Source organism: Theropithecus gelada, chromosome 19 (assembly GCF_003255815.1).
Source record: "Theropithecus gelada isolate Dixy chromosome 19, Tgel_1.0, whole genome shotgun sequence".
In the NCBI taxonomy this organism is placed as follows: domain Eukaryota; kingdom Metazoa; phylum Chordata; class Mammalia; order Primates; family Cercopithecidae; genus Theropithecus; species Theropithecus gelada.
The window spans coordinates 49,955,264-49,972,714 of NC_037687.1; the positions used below are offsets into that span (position 1 = coordinate 49,955,264).

A 17,451-nucleotide genomic window follows, 5' to 3' on the forward strand; every position below is an offset into this window, starting at 1 on the left:
CAGTACAAAGGTTTGGACTTCTGCTTTAAAATGGCATATTGAATACCTGTACTTAATATTTGCCTTTCCCCTATACCTTAGTAAAATAACAACCAAGAAATTTGTTAAGGCATAAACCCATAAAGACAAATATATTTGAAGAGAAAACAGACAAGAAATGTCAACCAAATTTTGGAAACTGCACAACTGATAATGGACTTTGCACAACAGAAAAAAATGGAACCTAACTGTGGCAGGGAAAAGCTACTACAAGTCAATCTGGGATGTCGGACCTGGAAAAGGCAATTCACTTGGGAGTATTTCCAAAGGAAGGGTGAACTTTAAGCAAAGATCTAGATAGAAGTTTGAAAAGAACAAGTGCCCAAACCCCAATCTCACAAGAAAGGTTTCTCCTTTCTTGCTTAAACAAAAGATTCATAGCTTTGGGTGGTTTGTGGGAATGGGGAAGTGGAAAGAGAACAGAAAATATCTTAGTGAAACCAGGAGGATTAATTCCAAGTGAACATACTGAACCTTGAAACTCCCAGCCTGGTTCTCAGAACACTAGATGAAGAAGATCAGAAGACTCTTTTGTAGAATCTGCTGATATTTAAAGATTGCTCAAATAATTTAAAAAAAAAAAAAAATCAGCTTGCCACCTTATATCCCTATAAAAAAAAAAACCTATCAGTCAACAAACCTTGCCTATGCACACAAAGCTTGCTGACAGTACTCAACTCAAGTATAAATGGTCAGCCAAGGATCACCAGACATTTGAAGAAATTCTTGAACATTAATGCTAGAGGGAAAAAAAAAAAAAAAAGAGCCAGAGACAGAAAAGACGGGGCAGAAAAACGAAACATGGAGGAAAGGCTTAAAGAAGAAAACTTTAAAAGAAAAAACAAATACTCCTTAAAAAAAGACCCTCCATCCATGAAACAAGAACAGGATGCTGTAACAAAGAAACAGCCAAAGAACAACAAGAAAGTGCTTCCAGAAATGAAACTATGTACAGGAAAATTTTAAAGTCAATACATGATTTAAAAGATTATTTAGAAGAAATCACTTCAAAAATTACAACAAAGACAAACAATAGGCAACAAGAAAAGGAAATTTTCAAATTAGTAATATAAATTTCCCAGGGCTGTAGGACTTAAGCCTCCACTCAAAAAAAGTCCACTAAGCACTAGCAAACAAATTTTAAAGGATCCATAGCATGGCATCAAGGTGTACCACTGTAGTATTCTAGATCATGGGGAATAAAGACCAAAAAGGAATCTCAAAGCTCTAAAAACAAAAAAACAAGTTATATACAAAGAAAAAGAAAGTAGCATCAAGATTTTCAATAGCAACACTTAAAGACAGAAGGTAATAGAATAATGTATCTAGGCCGGGCGCGGTGGCTCACGCCTGTAATCCCAGCACTTTGGGAGGCCGAGGCGGGCGGATCACAAGGTCAGGAGATCGAGACCACAGTGAAACCCCGTCTCTACTAAAAATACAAAAAATTAGCCGGGCGCGGTGGTGGGCGCCTGTAGTCCCAGCTACTCAGGAGGCTGAGGCAGGAGAATGGCGTGAACCCGGGAGGCGGAGCTTGCAGTGAGCCGAGATCGCGCCACTGCACTCCAGCCTGGGCGACAGCTCGAGACTCCGTCTCAAAAAAAAAAAAAAAAAAAAAAAAAAGAATAATGTATCTAAAATTCTGAGGGCAACAACTACTTAAGACCTAGAATTCTAAATGGTCTAGTTAACAATAACAAGCAGGAGTATAAGGAATATAAGAATTATTCAGGTACATAAAAATTCAAAGAAGTACCTCTGAGCACTTTCCCAAAAGTTATTGAAAGCAATATTCCAACAAAGTAAATAGAACCTGAAAAAAGGGCGCTTTGGGAAACAGAAAACAGGAAATAAATAAAAGGCAAAAACAGGGTAAAAAGATACCAGGAAAACAGCTCTCCTTTGATCAGGATAGAAGCCAGTCCAAATTGAAGCAAGACAATGAAAGACTCCAGCAGTAAAATTTCTAACAACCAAAAAAGTGTCTGACTGAATTAATGATAGATACATAGAAAACTATGCAACAAAAAAAGCAGTTAAATTCAATTAAAAGCCAGTACAAGAACAAAATGGAATTATATAATATCTAAGCATGAATACTGATACAACAAAAATTGTGATACAACAATAGTAAAACGATTAGAGAAGCAGAGACAGGGAAGACATGTAAAAATGCTAAATAGTCCTCTTAAATTGTAGACAGCTAGTTAATAATACATAAAATTGAGAAAACAAGTAAACAAAAATAGGATATGCCAACCACTGGAAAATATGAATAAAAACAGCAAAGTAAAAACAGTCAAAAACAGAAAGTAATTACATCTAAGGAATGGGAACTGTGAGTCAAAAGGGATAAGTGAATGCTGCTCTTTTTAAAAATAATGTCTTAAGATGGTTTGTGGTTGTTTAAAGCTATATACATCTATCATAAACTAAAATCATAAATTTGTATTTTGAAATGCCTTATTGGAGACACTCAAGAGCACACACATTGCTTGATAAGGTATGAATCCACAAATCCAAGAAGCTCAATGAAATCCAAGTAGGATAAACCCAGACCCACACCAAGACACACTATAATCAAACTGTTGAACAACAAAGAAAGAAAGAATCTTGAAAGCATCAAGAAAAAAACAACTCATCACAAACAAGGAATCTTCAATAAGATTATCAGATTTCTCAGCAGAAACCCTGGAGCACAGAAGGCTATGGGATGAAATATGTTTAAAGTGCTGAGAGGGAAACAAAATACTTCAGCCAAGAATTCTATGTTTAGCAAAACAACACTCTTTTAAAAATGAGGGAAATTTAAGACATTCCCAGATAAACAAGAGTTGAGGGCATTCCTTACCACTGCAATACAAGAAATGCTAAAGGAAGCTCTTCGGGTAGAAATGAAAAGACAGTAACTCAAAGCGATATGAAAACACAGATCTCTGATAAAGGTAAACACATAGGAAAAAATCGGTATTATTGTCATTTTGGTTTGTAACTCCACTTTTTTCTACGTGATAAAGAAAAATGAATACAATCACTGTACATCTATACTAATGGAGGAGACACAATGTACAAAGATGTAATTTGTGACATAAATAACATAAAGTGAAGGAGCTGAACAGGAATAAAGCCTTTGTACGTGATTGAAGTTAAGTTGGTATAAATTCAAAATACATTTTATAACCTTAGGATATGTTATGTAATCACCATGGTAACCACAAAGAAAATACCTATAAAATATTTTAAAAAGAAGTGAAAAGGAGATCAAAACCATTCACCATTAAAAAAAAAAAAAAACAAAGGAAGGCAGTAATATAGAAATGAGTCAAAAAAAGCTATAAAACATGCAGAAAATAACAAAATAGCAAAACTAAGTCCTTCCCTCATCAGTAATAACTACACATGTGAACAGATTAAACTTCCCCAATCAGAAAGCATAAATTGGCAGAATCAATTGCTTTAAAAAAAGGATCCAACTATATACTGTCTATAAGAGACTCACTTGTAGATCCTAAGGGCACGAATAGGTTGAAAGTGAAGGAACAAAAAAGATATTCCACACGAATAGTAACCAAAAAAAGAAATAAGGTAGCTACAGTAGTATCAGACAAAATAGACTTTAAGTTAAAAAAAGTCACGAGAGACAAAGGATATTTCACACTGATAAAAGGTTCAATCTATCAAGAAGATACAATTATAAATGCATACATACCTAACAGAGCTCAAACGTATAAAGCAAAAATGTACAGAACTGAAGGGAGAAATCATTTCACCATAATAGCTGGAGACATGAATATCCCCTTTTCAGTAAAGGATAGAACAGCCAGAAGGAAATAAAGAACATGAACACTACTAAAGACCAATTAGACCTAACAGACATATATAGAAACCTCCACCCAACAACAGGAAGAACACACACTTTCTAAGGGAAACATGGAACATTCACCGGGATAGGTCATATGAGAGGCCACAAAATAAGTCTCAAAAAATTTAACAGGATTGAAATCATATAAAGTAATTTTTCTAATTGGAATGTTCAATAACATTAAAAATCATTAATAGAAGGAAAACTGGAAAAAGTCATAAATATACGAAAATTTTACAAAACAATCTGTCAATGGGTCAAAGAAGAAATCATAGGCGTAATTTAAAAATACGTTGGGCACAGTGGCTCCGAGCACGTTAGGAGGCCGAGGCAGGCAGACTGCTTGAGGCCAGGAATTCAAGACTATTCCTGGACAACATGGTGAAACCCCGACTCTACTAAAAATACAAAAATTAGCCAGGCATGGTTGACCACACCTGTGGTCCCAATTACTCGGGAGGCTGAGGCAGAAGAATCCCTTGAACCCGGGAGATGGAGGTTACAGTGAGCCGATATTGCACCATTGCACTCCAGCCAGGGCAACAGTGTGAGTGAGACTCTGTCTCAAAAGAAAAAAAAAGAAAATACCCTGAGACCACCAAAAAAGAAAACTCAATGAACATTTATGGGATGCAGCAAAGCAATACTAAGAAAGATATTTATAGCTGTGAATACCTGCATCAAAAAAAAAAAAAAAGGAAGTAATTCAAATCAGTAACTTAACTGTACACTTTAAGAAACTGAAAAAAAAAAAAAAGAGTAAACTGAACCCAAAGCTTACAGAGGAAAGGAATAACAAAGATTAGAGGATAATAAACAAAACATAATTTTTTAAAAATGGAGAAAAAGTAACATCATCAAAAGTTGGTTTTTTAAAAGATCAACAAAATTGACAAATCTTTACCTAGACTGTCTAAGAAAAAAAGAGAGAAGATTCAAATCACTAAAATCACAAACAAAAGTGGAACAATAAAAACTAATATTACAAAAATTAATGGGATTATACAGAAATAGTACAAACAACTGAATGCCAACAAGTTTGGTAACTTAGATAAACTAGACAAATTCCTAAAAAAACACAAACTACCAAAACTGAAATCTGAATAGACTTGTAACAAGTAGTATATTGAATCAGTAATCAAAAACCTCCCAACAAAGAAAGGCCCAAGAAGAGATGGTTTCACAGAGGAATTCTACCAAATATTCAAAGAATTAACACCAATCCTCTCAAACTCTTCTAAAAAATGAAAAGGGAGGGAACACATTCTGTGAGGCCAGCCAGATAAAAATAAGAAAACTACAGGCTAATTTCTCTTACGCATATACATATAAAAATCCTCAACAAAATGCTGGCAAACTAAATACAGTAGCATATCAAAAGAATTACACATCATGACCAAGAATGATCTCCCCCACGCCCTGGAATGCAAGGATGGGTTCAACATATAAAAATCAATGTAATATACTTACTACATGAGCAGAATGAAGAGGAAAAAACATGGTAATCTCGATTGAATTCAAAAAAGCCTTTGATAAAATGCACACCCTTTCATGATAAAAAAAAAACCCTCAATGAACTAGAAATAGAAGGGAACTTCCAAAACATAATAAAGGCCATATATGAAAACCCCACACTGACATCACACTATATGATGAAAGATTGCGAGTCTCTCTCCTAAGATTGGGAATAAGACAAGGAAGCTCACTACCAACATGTCTATTCATCACCATACTAGAAGTTCTAGCTAGAGCAATTAAGCAAGAAAAACAAATAAAAAGCCTCCAAATTGGAAAGAAAGAAGTCTAGTTCTCTCTACTACCAACATATGATACAATCTTATATGCAATATGTAGAAAACCCTAAAGAATCAAAAATAACAAAAACAAAAACAAAAACAAAAACCCACCCTGGTAAAGCTAATTAAAAAAATCTGGCAAAGTTGCAGGATGCAAAATCAACACACAAAAATCAGTTGCATTTCTATGCACTAACAATGAGCAATCTAAAAAGGAAATACAAGCAATCCATTTCAACTAGAACCAAAAGGACTAAACTCTTTAATTTAACCAAGAAGGTGCAAGACTTGTACACTAAAAACTACAAGTGTTGCTGAAACAAGACACAAATAAATAGATATCCTATGTTCATGGAGTGAATACATTTAATAATTAGGATGTCAATACTACCCATGGCAACCTAAAGACTCAGTGCAACTCCTAGTAAAATCCAGTAGTTTTTTTTGCAAAAACAGAAAAGCCCATTCTAAACTTCACATGGAGTCTCAAGGGTCCCCCATAACCAAAACAATCTTGAAAAAAAAAAAAAAAAAAAAACTAAGTTGGAAGTCTTATCTTTCTGTTTTCAAAACTTACTCAAAGCTACCCTAATCAAAATAATGTGGTAGCAACATGAATACAGACATACGGACCAAAAAATAGAATACAAAGCTTAGACATAAGACCTCATAAATATATGACCAAATGATTTTTAACAAGAGTGTAAAAACCATTCAAAAAGGTAAGGACCATGTTAGCCGGGATGGTCTCAATCTCCTGACCTCATGATCCGCCTGTCTTGGCCTCCCAAAGTGCTGGGATTACAGGCGTGAGCCACCGCGCCTGGCCAGGACAGTCTTTTCAACAAATTGTGTTGAGAAAACTGGAAACACATGCAAAAGAAAAAAGTTGGACCCTTACCTTACAAGCGTATATAAAATATAACTCAAAATGGATACAGCAACCTAAATGAAGATCTAAATGAAGAGATAAATCTAGGAAACTTAAAAAAAAAAAAAACAGAGGGAAGCTGCTTCATGACATTTGGCAACAATTTCTTGGATATGACATGAAAGGCATAGGCAAAAACAAAACAACACTAACTGGATAATGAAAATTAAAAAATTTTGTGCATCAAAGGACATTATCAAGAAAGTAAAAGGGCACTCTACCTGGCAGCTACTTTTTTTTTTTTTTTTTTAAGTAAGACAAAAAAATAAAAATAAAAGAAAGTAAAAGGGCAACCCACAGACCAGGAAAAAATACTGCTAAGGGACTAATATCCAGAATACATAAAGAACTACAACTCAACAAGAAAAACAAACAACTGCAATAAAAAATGGGCAAAGGACTTAAATAGACATTTCTCCAAAGATGATATACATGTGGCCAATAAACACATGAAATGATGCTCAACATAATTAATCACTGAAGAAATACAAACCAAAACCCTGATGATGTATCACTTCAAATCCACTTCAAACTATATTCCTTGGTGGTATGCCACTTTAAAATATATTTATTTTATATATTAAAAATATAGTAACAAGTGTTGACAAGAATGTGGGAAAACCAGATTCCTTGTATTTTGGTGGTGAGAATATAAAATGGTACAGCTGCTGTGAAAGACAGAATGGAGGTTCCTTAAAAAACACAACATTGGGCCGGGCGCGGTGGCTCACGGCTGTAATCCCAGCACTTTGGGAGACTGAGGCAGATGGATCACCTGAGGTCAGGAGTTCAAGACCAGCTTGGCCAACATGGTGAAACCCTGTCTCTACTAATAATACAAAAATTAGCTGGGCATAGTGGCACACACCTGTAGTCCCAGCTACTCGGGAGGCTGAGGCAGGAAGGCTCTTGAACCTGGGAGGCGGAGGCTGCAGTGAGCCAAGACTGCACCACTGCACCCCCAGCCTGGGCAACAGAGTGAGACCCTGTCTCAAAAAAAAAAAAAAAAAAAGACATATATATATATATATATATATATATATATATATATATAAAATTTCCATATGATCCAGCAATTCCACTTTCAGATATATACCCCAAATAATTTAAAGCAGGGAACTAAATATTTATATACCTATATTCATAGCAGCATTATTTATAATAGCGAACAGAATAATTCACATTATTCACAAAATAAAATATTGTTCATCCTTAAAAAGAAAATTCTGATATGTGCTACAACATAGACAAACCTAGAAAACATTAAGTGAAATAATCCAGACACGAAGGGACAAATGCTGCAGGATTCCACTTATGTAAGGTATCTAGAATAGCCAAATTCATACAGAAAGTAGAATAGTGGTTACCAGGGGATGGGGAAGAGAAAGGAAGGAAAAAATGGGGCGTTATCACTTAACTGGTACAGTTTTAGCTTAAGAAAATGAAAAATATCTGGAGATGGATGGTGGTTATTGCTGACCAACCATGTGAACGAGGGGAAGGGAAGGGAGGGGAGGGGAGGAAAAGGAAGAAAAGACAGTTAGTTAGTGGTGCCAGGGGGCCTACAATAAGGTTATCAGTTCCAAAAAAAACTTTGCAAACACAATGGGTTGGCAAAGGTGTAGTCAGTCAGTCTGTTAAGGCCAGTACTGTCAAAGTTAAAAATCTAACTCACTTCATGCCAGCAATTCAATCCTAGTCATTCATCCTACAGATATACACAAGTACAAAATGATACATACATACACACACACACACACACACACACACACACACAGAGGTTATTCACTGCAGCATTGCTTTCAATAGCAAAAAAAAGGAAGATGATCTAAAGGCCTATGAGTAAAGGACTGGTTAAATAAACTATGGTACAATATAATACTATACAGCCATGAAAAGAATAAGACAGCAAGCTGCCAAAACAAAAAGCAAAGAAAAAAAAGTGTGCCTACAATTTGAGTGGATGTGTACAGGGTGGGGTGGGAATGCCTAAGTCTATAGCTGTAAACGCACAGAATATCCCTGGAATAATGAGTAAGATATTGGTAACAGCGATGCCTCCAGAGAGGTAAACTGGATGTTAAAGAACAAGAAAAGGAAGCATAGTTATTTTTTAATAAATATCCTTTAGATTTTATGTCATGTCCATATATAACCTACCAAAAAAATAATTTTTAAAAAAGCCCATCTTGTGAATGACCTGATGCACCTCATATACAATTTTTCTTCTCCTATCACTTAAAAAAGAAAAGAAAAGAAAAGAAAAAAAAAAAGCTGTATTCAGTGCTAACAATGTCTTATCACCCACTTTCTTCTGAAATCTGCCTAAAAATGTATTCCTAAGTCAAGATTTTCTTTAGAATGCTCTGTGAGATAACAGACATTACAAGTTAAAAGTTTCTCAAAATCAAGTAAGTTTGGGAACCACAATATTAAACAAAACTAAAGGGATATTTTTCATTACAGGGCTTCTAAGTAATGTGCCTATGTGCATTGGACTCTCTGGTAGAGGGAAAAGCAGTGTGCAGTGATCTACAAACTTACTTGATTATGTTAACAACACTGCCTCTAGGTCACCACTCATCCAATGCTTCCCCTCAACCTTCACATCCAATCAGTTGCCAAGTCCTATCAGGCTCAGAAATTCTCCCTGCATCTGATCTCTTCTCTAAGCCCATAGCCATTACCCTGGTTCATGATCTTATCCCTTCATGTCCACCCTTCCATTTAGTAAAAATAACTTTGTCGTAAAAATGAAGACTAAGTATGCACTTTTTAAGACAAAAGTAAAAATAAGATAAATGTGTCAGATACAACTCTGAACAAAAGATACATGGTAAAATAATTCTCCCAGTATTCAAAAGTAGATTACAGAGACATGCAGAAACAAAATTACCAAAAACATATCTATACTGTAGAAATCTCTGATTAAATCCTGGTCTTTTCACTTAGTCTCACTGAAGATGTACTCTTTTCTAAAAAAAAAAAAAAAATTGCTCTCTAACCTAAAAAAGAACTCACAAGTATTTAGAGTAAAACTTTTAAGTTCATGTGAAATACATTAATCCCTAATTTATAACACTAAAAATATTTTAAGAAGTTCCTATTTCAGCAAAAACAGAGTAATAAGATACTAAAAATATTAAATAATCTAAAAGAGGACAAGAAAGGGGAACAAGAGGAACAAAAACGGTGGGAGAATGCCAAACCTAAATCCAAACATATTACACATTAAATGTAAATGGTCTAAATATATCAATTAAAAGACTGAAATTATCAGAATGAATTAAAAAGGAAAGGTCCATGCTGTCTATAAGAAACTCACTTTAGGCAGGGTGCAGTGGCTCACGCCTATAATCCTAACACTTTGGGAGGCCAAGGTAGGCAGATCACTTGAGGTCAAGGGTTCGAGATCAGCCTGGCCAACGTGGTGAAACCCCATCTCTACAAAAAATACAAAAATTAGCTAGGCGTGGTGGCACTCGCCTGTAATCCCAGCTACTCAGGAGGCTGAGGTGGGAGAATCACTTGAACTTGGGAGGTGGAGGTTGCAGCGAGTCAATATCATGCCACTGCACTCCAGCCGGGGCAACAGAGCAAGACTCCGTCTCAAAAAAACAAACAAAAAAAAAGAAACCCACTTTAAATATGATATAGTTAGCATAAAAGTAAAAGAGATGGAAAAATATACAGCATGCAAATACTAAACAAAGGAAGCTCAATGTATCAAATCCAGTAATTTATGAAAGCAATAACACACCATGACCAAATGCGGTTCATCCAGGGAAGAAAAATCAATCAATATAATCCACCACATTAACAGATACAGAAGAAAAACTACAAGATCGTATCAATACATGCAGAAAATACATTTGACAAAATTCAACATCTTTTCATTTAAAAAATCCGCAAATTAGAAGCAGGCAGAAAGTTCCCTAAACTAATAGGGAGTATTAATTTTTTTAAAAAACCTACTGCTAACACCACATTTAACAGTAAAATACCAAATGTTTTCCCCAGAAGATCGGTTTCAAGACCAAGATGCCTACCTACTCTTACCACTCCTATTCAGTATTATACTGCAGGGGTGCGGCGAGGAGAGACATGAGGCTGAGCTGGGTCCGGGTCCTGACAGTACTGTCCATCTGCTTGAGCGCCGTGGCCACGGCCACGGGGGCCGAGGGCAAAAGGAAGCTGTAGATCGGGGTCAAGAAGCGGGTGGACCACTGTCCCATCAAATCGCATAAAGGGGATGTCCTGCACATGCACTACACGGGGAAGCTGGAAGATGGGACAGAGTTTGACAGCAGCCTGCCCCAGAACCAGCCCTTTGTCTTCTCCCTTGGCATAGGCCAGGTCATCAAGGGCTGGGACCAGGGGCTGCCGGGGATGTGTGAGGGGGGAAAAGCGCAAGCTGGTGATCCCATCCGAGCTGGGGTATGGAGAGCGGGGAGCTCCCCCAAAGATTCCAGGCGGTGCAACCCTGGTGTTCGAGGTGGAGCTGCTCAAAATCGAGCGACGATCTGAGCTATAGCCAGACTGGGGAGGGGTAGGGGGAGAGGCCCCCATCAAGGACCAGACTGTTTAAAAAAAAAAAACTTAAAAGCCCAAAACAACAACAAAAAATATTATACTGCAAGTCCTAGCCAAGGAAATAAGGCAAGAAAAAGAAATAAAGTGTACACACATTGGAAAGGAATAAAAAAATAGGAGCTGTTTACAAAAGGCATGATTGTCTACATAGAAAATCCCATGGAATCTACCCCAAAAAAGTTCAGAGAACTAACTAATATGGTCAGCATGAATGGAGGATCCAATGTTAATTCTTTTTTAAAAAGAGTTATTTCTACATACTAGAACACTTGAAAAACAAAATTTTTAAATGCCATCATTTACAACAGCTTCACAATAGGTGAAACAAATATAAACCTAACAAAACACATATGATCTATATGCTCAAAAACTACAAAACTGATGAAAGAAGTCCTAAATACAGAGATACACTGTATTTACACGCTGGAAGTACTTACACACTGGAAGATTTAATAATTAAGAGATCAATTCTCCCCAAATTAATGTGTTGATTTAGCACAATTCCAATCAAAATCCCACCAGGACTTTTTGTAAACATAAACGAGTGGTTTCTAAAATGTGTATGGAAAGCCAAAGGAGGTAGAACAGCCAAAACAATTTGGAAAGAATAAATTAGAACACCTGTACTACCAACTTTAAGGAACACATTTATAATGCTACCATAATCAAAACAGATTGGCATCAGCAAAGAGACAGAAACATAGATAAAAAAACAGAATAGATGGTCCAAAAACACAACTATACAAAATGGCTCATTCATTTGTTTTTTAACAATTTAAGTAAGCTATAATTCACATGCCATACAATTCACCCATTTAAAATGTACAATTCGATGGTTTTCGTATATTCACAGGGTTGCACAATCATCACCAAAATCTGCGTTTTTATATTTTCATTGCCCCTAAAAATCTCTATACTCTTTAGCAGTATAGAGAATGGAGAGTATATACTCTCCATTCTCTCCCATAGCTTCCTGGCCCTAAGCAGCCACTACACTCCTTTGTTTTATAAATTTGCCTATTCTGAATATTTCATGTAAATGGAATCATACAATATGTGGTCTTTTGTGACTCCTTTAATTTATTCTAATGTTTTCAAGGTACATGTCTTTTTATTGCCAAACAACATTCCACTGTATGGATGTATGACACTTACCCCTTCATTAGTTGACAGACATTTGGGTTGTTACCATGTTTCGGCTATTAAAAACAGTGCTGCTCTTAACATTCATGTACAAGTATTTGTGGACATGTTTTTATTTCACTTGGGTAGAATACTATCTAGGTGTGGAACTGCTAGATCACAGTAAAACACAATGTTTAACTTGCTGAAAAATTCCAAACTGTTCTCCAAAGTGGTTTCCCACCAGGAATGAATGAGGGTTCCAATTTTTTCACATCCTCACCAACAAGTGTTACTGTCTTTTTTATTATAACCATCCTAGTGGGGTATCTAAGATGGTCTTGTTGCCAATTCATTTTTGACAAAGGTGCCAAGTCATTTCAATGGAGAAAGAACAGCATTTTCAACATAGTATTGGAGCAACTGGACATCCATATGCAAGAAAAATGAACCATGACCTAAACCCCACACTTCGAACAAAAATTAACTTAAAATCAATCAGATCTAATTGTAAAATGTCAAAGCATAAAACTTTTAGAAGAAAACATAGGAGAAAATCTTCAAGAACTAAGGTTAGGTAAAGTATTCTTAGATAGGACACTACACATATGATCCATTAAAAAAAGCTAAAAGCTGGCCGGGCGCGGTGGCTCAAGCCTGTAATCCCAGCACTTTGGGAGGCCGAGATGGGCGGATCACGAGGTCAGGAGATCGAGACCATCCTGGCTAACACAGTGAAACCCCATCTCTACTAAAAAATACAAAAACTAGCTGGGCGAGGTGGCGGGCGCCTGTAGTCCCAGCTACTCGGGAGGCTGAGGCAGGAGAATGGCGTAAACCCAGGAGGCGGAGCTTGCAGTGAGCTGAGATCCGGCCACTGCACTCCAGCCTGGGCGACAGAACGAAACTCTGTCTCAAAAAAAAAAAAAAAAAGCTAAAAGCTGAACTTCATAATTAAAAACTTTTCTCTGGAATGACACTGTTAAGAGAATGAAAAGACAAGATGAAAAGTGGGAGAAAATATTTGCAAATCACCTATTTAACAAAGAACTTAAATCCAGAATATATTTTTAAAAAAAAAAAAAACCTCTCAAAACAACAGTAAAACATACAATGCAGCAGGGTACGGTGGCTCACGCCTGTAATCCCAGCACTTTGGGAGGCCAAGGTGGGTGGATCACGAGGCGGGAGGATCACGAAGTCAGGAGTTCAAGACCAGCCTGATCAACATGGTGAAACCCCATCTCTACTAAAAATACAAAAAAATAGCCGGGCATGGTGGCGCATGCCTGTAATCCCAGCTACTCAGGAGGCTGAGGCAGGAGAATTGCTTGAACCTGGGAGACAGAGGTTGCAGTGAGCCGAGATCACCCCATTGCACTCCAGCCTGGGCGACAGAGTGAGACTCCATCTCAAAAAAGATAAAAAAGCATATATAACCCAATTTTTAAAAATGGGCAAAAGAGTTCAACAGGTAAAAGAGGACACAAAGATAAAGTAAGTGCATGAATCAATGCTCAACATCATTAGGCAACAACAAATTAAAACCACTATACACCTATTCAAATGGCTACACTTTTTAAACTGAGAATATCAAGGGCTGGTAAAGACGCAAAGCTACCACTCTCACACGCTGCTGAAAGAGATGTAAATCATACAGTCACTTTGGAAAACAGCTTGGTAGTCTCTTAAAAACTGAACATACACTTATCATATGATCTAATAATCTCACTTGTAGGTATTTACCAACAGCAATAAAAATGTATGTTCGCACAAAAACCTGTACACAAAGGCTTACAGCAGCTCTGTTCCTCACTGCCAACAAATGGAAGCACCCAAATGTCCCTCAAAAGGTGAATGGAAAAACTGTTGTACGTGCATTTAATGGATATGCATGTAATGGAACACTCCTCAGCAATAAAAGACATGACTTTTAACATACAGAACCACCTGGATGAGGCCTTACAGCAAGTGAAGAAGCTAGTCTCAAAAGACACAGAACTGAGGTCTCAACCCTTAGAGGCAGCGATAGGGTGTGACCACCAAGGGGCGGTGTGAAGGAGGTTTTGATAGGAGCTGAGTCCTGAGAGCAGTATCTTGTATCCTATTCTGTGTCCTGACTGTGGTGCTGGTTAAACAAATCATGACACGTGTTGTAACTCAGACCTTCTCCAATTACCCCAGTCAACCATGATGTAGAAGACTATGTGTTTGGTTGTATTTCCTCTGCCGTAAGAAAAATAAAGTACCTTTTCTTAATAAATGTTAAGTACAACAATATACCTAAGTATTTCCTTCAGTTATTATAAATTATAAAATCATGTGAATAAAACAGCTTTACAGAATTTTTTTTTTTTTTGAGACAGAATTTCGCTTTTGTTACCCAGGCTGGAGTGCAGTGGCACAATCTCAGCTCACTGCAACCTCCATCTCCCAGGTTCAAGTGATCCTCCCGGCTCAGCCTCCCAAGTAGCTGGGACTACAGGCACACACCACCACGCCTGGCTAATTTTTGTAGAGACAGAGTTTCACCACGTTGGTTGGGCTGGTCTCGAACTCCTGACCTCAGGTGATCCACCTGCCTCGGCCTCCCAAAGTGCTGGGATTACAGGCATGAGCCACTGTGCCCAGCCCAGAATTTACTGTAATAGGAAATATGTACTTTGAAAATTATTTTAGATAAATATTGATCCCAAAAGTCACCTATGTTTGGTCACTTTCCAAAACCGTATTTAACTACTAGAAAGTGTTTTAACAAAACATGTTTCTCTACTCTAGAGCTCTATTCTATTGTAGTAAAAGTATTCCCATTAATATTTTAAGTTATAACTAATTATGATTTTTTTCACTGAAATATGAAAATCAACGTGAACAAACTTCAACAGGCTATGGATTCATTTCGTAACATCAGAGCTACTTCAGTATATAAAGAAAGGCTTCGTCTTCAGTAAGGTCCTTAAGAAAAAAGTATGCCCATTCTCTTTCACTAATATACATGACAAAAATAATGCAGCAAAGCCAAAAGATTTATAATTGCCAGAAATTACATACAGGCCTAACAATAAGATTCTGATTAGTGTCACAAAAGATCAAAATATATATCAATTATAAACTTATAGGAGTTGATTTGCAATTACAGTCTCCAAATATAGTTCCCAGAATTTCACTGAGTAAATGAGTTCTCTAGTACTCACTCATGTATAAGTGAAATCAAGTTCAGCTTTAGAAAACTCAGCTGTTTTCTGTCTAGTATGACCTTATTTATACAAAAGGATCTTCCCAACATTCATTTTCAAATACACATTTAACTGAAAGGTTAAAAAGCAGGTAGGGTGGATATTATACTGTCCGTCTAAATACGTATTCCAGAAATAACAACAGATTAGAAACTGAACCTAATTTTAAAATATAACTAAGCTAGAACCCAAGCTATCTCATCCAACTGCAAAATGTATAGTGTGTGCTGTGTGTGTGTATGTAGGCTTCTATACACCTACAGATAATAGCACAGATAAACAAAACTCAAGAGCTGCCTTAATAAAGTGATGCAGAGAAATCAAACAACTGAAAAAGGATAAGGGTGCTGTTTTAGGTAGCAACTTTTCACACCTGGTCTCCTCTATCAAATGAAAATATGTTTTTTTCCCAAACCAAAAAGCATTTTAAAGAATTGTCTTCTTACGTAAACAGGTATTTCTCTTAGTTCACTAAGGAGAAAACACATTATTTCTGTGTACTGAAGTATTAAGTGCAAAAATAAGTCTGTAATAGCAACTTAAAAAAAAACAATTATAAAGTATAAAATGACTCCAATTTTTATGTCTTCCCAACTTCTAACTACAAAAATCACATGACTTCGAAACTTTGTAACTTCAGAAAACATGCCAATGTAGGTGACATTTCCAATCCAGATGCTCCATTCTCTAACTCATTCTCAAATGTTGGTACTACTCAAACTACCTACAATTCAACAGAATCACAAATAGCCTGGATTCATAAATCATGGAAGGTAGTTTTGGTAAGAAACAGTCCTTCAGCTTGGCAATCTGTGAATGGATTCATACACAACAAAGAAACATCATTTAAAATGGGTACCTACGTTCTTTCCGGTGCTCAACTAAACCTACAGCCTGCTTTGCTGAGCACTTTGCAAACCAGTTGTCCCCCAGTAAAACAGTGACTTCATTAGTATGGACAAGTTTTCCTGGCATGAAGGCAAAAGGGCCAAATGGTACCTATTGTTTAAAAAAAAGAAAAAAGGGAAAAAACGTAAAACACTGAAAAATACATTTTATAAAACACTTTGCATTAAAAGCCTTACATTAACACTGAATTTTTTTATTTATACATTGGTAAAAATAAAATGCCAGCTTCACAGATATTTAACATTATATTAAAATTTTACTTGGAAAATCTACAGAAAATTGCTTTATGTTCATAAATCAATGTTAAAACAGGAAAATAAATCCACACCATATTTACATACAGCTCTTAAAGAAAGTAGTACTGTCTGGGCATGTTTATACTTTTCATTCACTTGCAAATCTAAATGAAAGCAACCAGTAGTGAAACACTGTCAATGCAAAATACTTTTGATAAAGAAAACTAAAAATTATTTTCAATAAAACAGCCATTTTTGCAAAGCAGGAATTAGTAAACAAACAGCTTTAATGGATCTACCTAGCTTTATATACAAAATACTTGAACTAGTATAAAAGAACAAAGTCTTCATAAGAAAGAATATTCATGCAATGAAAGGTTCTAATCCAGGGCTCATGAACAGATCACTATGTCAATATGAAGATCACTAAAACAAAAATTAGCAGCACGTTTTTATATAAAAATCAATGTCCTAAGGTTTAATTCTGTGAATTACAAAACATTATGGCCTATTCCTGCTCTGGCTAACAAGAAATGACTAAGTGCCATATTTCTGTCATAATTACATTTTTTATATAGTAAGTTTCCATTCGAAATATATCCAATTTTGTGCTAATATTTATGTCATTTATGTCACCATATATATTCTGGAAAAAAAAGGTAAATACCAGCGATCACTACAATTACTGTGTTCTTATAAAGTAAAACAAAACAAACCTTCCTTGCTA

General features: G+C 36.2%; 1 protein-coding gene and 1 pseudogene across 3 annotated transcripts in view; one reads left to right on the forward strand and one right to left on the reverse strand.

The window, feature by feature from the left end:
• URI1 (URI1, prefoldin like chaperone) overlaps positions 1-17,451 on the reverse strand; it is a 91,975-nt gene that overhangs the window by 13,813 nt on the left and 60,711 nt on the right. For both annotated transcript variants that reach the window (XM_025367665.1, XM_025367664.1), the window contains exon 4: positions 16,443-16,578. In XM_025367665.1, coding sequence (XP_025223450.1) covers positions 16,443-16,578 — 136 coding nt within the window. The remainder of the gene's footprint in view (positions 1-16,442; positions 16,579-17,451) is intronic.
• Positions 10,719-11,248, forward strand: LOC112612751 (annotated as a pseudogene). Its single transcript, XR_003116889.1, has one exon. The product of XR_003116889.1 is annotated as a peptidyl-prolyl cis-trans isomerase FKBP2 pseudogene (transcript).